This window comes from Temnothorax longispinosus, unplaced genomic scaffold, assembly GCF_030848805.1.
Source record: "Temnothorax longispinosus isolate EJ_2023e unplaced genomic scaffold, Tlon_JGU_v1 HiC_scaffold_815, whole genome shotgun sequence".
NCBI classification, from domain to species: domain Eukaryota; kingdom Metazoa; phylum Arthropoda; class Insecta; order Hymenoptera; family Formicidae; genus Temnothorax; species Temnothorax longispinosus.
In genome coordinates this window covers 1-4,094 of record NW_027270687.1, presented here as the reverse complement: position 1 = coordinate 4,094, position 4,094 = coordinate 1, and the positions used below count along the sequence as shown (strand labels likewise).

At 35.4% G+C, this 4,094-nt stretch overlaps 2 protein-coding genes across 3 annotated transcripts; one reads left to right on the top strand and one right to left on the bottom strand.

Annotated features, from left to right (window-relative positions):
• Positions 1–6: 6 nt before the first annotated feature.
• LOC139825037 (uncharacterized) lies at positions 7–1,667 on the top strand. 2 transcript variants are annotated; one of them, XM_071797573.1, is made up of 3 exons: positions 7–222; positions 292–366; positions 453–1,667. In XM_071797573.1, exons 1-3 carry the CDS (start codon positions 185–187, stop codon positions 1,522–1,524), a joined length of 1,185 nt encoding a protein of 394 aa, XP_071653674.1. In that variant the 5' UTR covers positions 7–184; the 3' UTR covers positions 1,525–1,667. The 2 variants fall into 2 exon arrangements, with proteins under 2 accessions (XP_071653674.1, XP_071653673.1); XM_071797572.1 differs by having other exon boundaries at positions 7–366.
• Positions 1,668–1,741: 74 nt separating this feature from the next.
• LOC139825038 (uncharacterized) lies at positions 1,742–4,074 on the bottom strand. The gene is made up of 2 exons (XM_071797574.1): positions 3,519–4,074; positions 1,742–3,140 (listed from the first exon to the last, which is right to left on the bottom strand). The coding sequence occupies exons 1-2, from the start codon at positions 3,804–3,806 to the stop codon at positions 2,421–2,423; spliced, it is 1,008 nt and encodes a 335-aa protein (XP_071653675.1). The 5' UTR covers positions 3,807–4,074; the 3' UTR covers positions 1,742–2,420.
• Between the last annotated feature and the right edge of the window lie 20 nt (positions 4,075–4,094).

Sequence of the window (4,094 nt, the reverse complement as noted above, 5' to 3'; positions counted from 1 at the left end):
AAAGCCTACCGCACACGGTGCTTGTTTTCTTGCTGGATCGCTTGCTGGATATTCCTGCTGGTTACCGTGCAGGCTCTGCCGCTTGGAGTCTTGCCGGTAGCGCTGCTGATTTGGCTTTAGACGGAGCGTGCTGCTGTGCAGGACGAACTGCTGGTTTTGTCGCTTGCTAGAAGACGCTGCAAACATGAACGCTGTTGTGTTGGAGACTATTCGTCGAAGACGGTATGCAGTCGCTATGTTTTTGCTCATAGACTTGATGAGACGAAATAGTGAAAGAAAATTGAAACGTAGAATATGGAGTCGGCCTTGGTTGCTGCGGCGAAACATGAGTCAAAGTGTTTTAACCATGTTGTTCGAGGAGCTAGGGTAAGCATAATCACAGTTCTGAAATTTGCATTCTCTTTTCTCACATATTTGTCATTATTTATTTCTTCTTCTGTTCATGTCATTAGCCCTGAAGATCCTGCATCGTTTTCGAACTATACCCGAATAAAGGAAGATGTTTTGAATGATTTGTTGCTTCTTATTACTCCGTATATCCAGAAGCAGAATACCGTAATGAGGGAAGCAATTTCACCTAGAGACAGATTTAGTGCAACACTTCGCTATTTAGCAACTGGCAATACATTTCAGGATCTTGCCTACTCAACACGTATTGCTCCAAATACACTTTCACAAATTATAAATGAAACTGTAGAGACTATAATCAAAGTACTTGAAGAGAAAGTTATGGTGTTTCCATCAACACCTGAAGAATGGGAATTTATAGCTGACAAATATCAATCTAATTGGCAGTTTCCGCATTGTATAGGTGCTCTAGATGGTAAACACATTGTCTTTCAGCCTCCAAGAAAAGAGGGATCAATTTATCGCAATTATAAAGGACAGAACAGCATTGTTCTTCTTGCCCTTGTTGACGCCGAATATAAATTTATTTTCGTGGATATTGGCCGGAATGGGCGAATGCATGACTCAGCCGTATTTAGAGACAGTTGTTTGGGGGTAAAATTAAATGCTGAATCGTTAAATTTGCCTATGCCAAACAGTCTGCCTGGATTTTCTCATAGGATGCCTTACGTAATTGTGGGCGATGATGCATTTCCACTTAAACAGAATTTAATGAAACCTTATCCAAATCGCAGATTAACTATAGAGAAAAGGATTTTCAATTACAGATTGAGCAGGGCAAGGAGAGTAGTGGAAAATGCATTTGGAATACTCGCCAACAGATTCCGTGTGCTTTTAAATCCTATATTACTGTCAGTAGAAAAAGTTGAGGCTATAACATATGCATGCGTTCTTCTACACAATTTCCTTCTATCAAAAAAATGTCAGTGGTATGTTTCTTCTGAGTATAGGAATCCTGAAACTTTTCTAGACTCTGGTCTTGTAAGCATTTCACAACAGTGTGGAAATCGTTGCACCGATACAGCTCGTGTAGTGCGTGATAATTTTGCTGAATATTTCAATACTGCTGGAGTTGTAAACTGGCAGTATGACGCAATTGCAAAGGGAAATGTTTAAGCTTTTGTTAATTTTATTGAAAAAACTTTTAAAATTAATCAAGTGAGTAAAAACTGTATTAATAATAATTTACTGCATTAACTTTATTATTGTAACTTACTGTATTACATACTGTAATAGATTATATTACATACTGTATAACTGTATTAATAAAATTTTATAATAAAAGCATAAGTATGTTTTAATGAATCAAAATTTATTTTGATGCACTAGGTTGTGAAGAACTAAAAATCCTATAGAATAAAAATATAAGAATACGAATACAAATATTGATGTAAACATGTAAGGTTTACATAATCTTAAGTCCATAGTTATGTCTAATACTGTAAATAACTATTGACACTGATATTGCAAATAACATTGCCACATATCCTGCATTCAGCACATAAAAAAATCAAGAAAAATAAGTAGGAAAAATTTAATATATTACAATGACTTCATATATTATTTTAAAATTTAATACATTGTCACTACTCTAGAAAGCTTACACTAAAAAGATACAACTTTTGTGTAGTCATTTATTCAGAATTATTACCTTCAATCTAATAAATTTATCCAGACTTAACCATCTCTCAGCCTTAGAAAAAAATTACATACTAATATAAACTAAAATACTACATAAAATATAATAATATATGAACTAATATACTAGCATACTGATTATAAACATTAAAAAATTGTTTGTAGTTAAAAAAAAGTAAAATACACAACCAAAATGTTATCTCTGAAACTATTTGTAGTTGTTTTAAAAAAAAGTAAAATACACAACCAAAATATTATCTCTGAAACTGTTTGTAGTTGTTTAAAAAAAAAGTAAAATACACAACCAAAATATTATCTCTGAACTAGAGTACATAATAAAAAAAGTAAATAATTATTATATATATAGCCACATATTAAGAATTTCGGAATCGTTGCAAATCCGCTGTTCGAGCATTTATACACGTTTGTAAACATGTATTCATAACATCTAGTCGCAGGTCCTCATTTTGAAAGTTGCGCAGTATAGATCCAAGAAACATTAAAAATCCGTCAACGGTTTCTGGAGGACTGTCGGTCTTTGCAACTTGCGTCACTATAGGTTGCCGTATTGAATCAGCCAAAGATTGTACAGCCTCTGCATAAGCATCGTCACTTGTTGTCTTACGTCTTTTTGCTTTGGAATGAGAAGGAGGAGGACATGCAGTGGAGACTCCCGAAGACGACGGTATTGCAGGACTGATAGATAGAGAAGGGCGAACTGGGCCTAGTGACATTGCAGGACTGACAGAAGGAGAAGGGCGAACTGGACTTGGTGAGGCTCTTTGTGATTGGATGGAGGTTGAAGCTCCAACAGTATATTGTCTAATAGTTGGTCTTTCTAAAGCTGAGGATTCAAAAAAAGTGGGTTCATCTGATTCTTTGGGTTCATCTGATTCGTTGCCAGGCTCCTCTTCAGTAAAAACGTTAAAATGACCATCTTCTGTGAATCCGTCCGTGATTACGTGGATTGAATCCTGAGAAAATTCTGTCTCACTGTTCTTGTTCTTTTCTAGGGAGTTTCTACTTTTTCTTGGTGTGAAGAAGGTATCCAAAAACATGAGATGTTCAAAATACCAAAGACTAGGTTTATATACCTATAATTACACAGTAAAAAATTTTGTATTAATTTAACACATTTCACATGTCCCAAACAATCCACGCAAATTTTTGTGTTATTTTAACACAAGATGAATATGTTAAAAAGTAACACAAATATTAACAATAAGAAATGTTTAATATCAATTTATCACAAAATATTCAAATAACATAACCACATAATGTTAAATTAACACTTGGATATGTTAAAAATTCAACACAAATTTTTAACAACTATTTTGAGTGGATCGATTGGAACATAAATACACAATGTGTTAAAATCTTTTTTACTGTGTAGTAAAAAAAATTATACTTTAATTAATTTTTAATATATTATAATGAGTTGAGATTAGGTTAGGTTAGGTTCGTGTACTCACGTTATCGGTACCAGTTCCACTTTTTTTAGACCTTTTTACTTTTGCATTTTCAATATTATATTGTGACCTCAAAGTGTGAAATTTTGAGGCACAATCTTTATCGGTGACATGTGGTTTGAAAACACGCACGGCATCGCCAACTCTCTTCAGTGCCTCGTTCCTCAGATGCTTGTTATGATAATTAGGAGAATTGATAGCGTATAGACAGCTTTCTTCTTTATACGAATCAATTAAAATTATTATCTCCTCATTTGTCCATTTCTTTGAATCTCCGCTTTTGGTTGCCATTCTTCTCTGCTGCAACGCGTATGTGGCTGTACCGGCTGTACGGAATAACGTGACCACGTGACAGCTTACTGCGCTCTGATTGGCTCTTCTCGTGAGCCAGCAGACAAACCTGCTAGAAAAATAGCACGGGTTCAATCACCGAATTCCAGCAAGCTAGTCAGCAGCACGGCCCACAGTGACGTTACTTTCCATCACCGCTCCCAGCACAGTTACCATCACAGCTCCAAGCAAGCGATCTTGCAAGGAAACAAGCACCGTGTGCGGTAGGCTTAAAGCCTCACGATCCAC

Excerpts from the sequence above, each read along its gene's own strand:
- LOC139825038 (XM_071797574.1), bottom strand. The coding sequence starts at position 3,806 with ATGGCAACCAAAAGCGGAGATTCAAAGAAATGGACAAATGAGGAGATA. Across the intron at positions 3,141-3,518 it reads GTGGAACTGGTACCGATAAC|GTATATAAACCTAGTCTTTG; the intron begins GTGAGTACACGA and ends GTGTAATTATAG.
- LOC139825037 (XM_071797572.1), top strand. The coding sequence starts at position 185 with ATGAACGCTGTTGTGTTGGAGACTATTCGTCGAAGACGGTATGCAGTC. Across the intron at positions 367-452 it reads ATGTTGTTCGAGGAGCTAGG|CCCTGAAGATCCTGCATCGT; the intron begins GTAAGCATAATC and ends TCATGTCATTAG.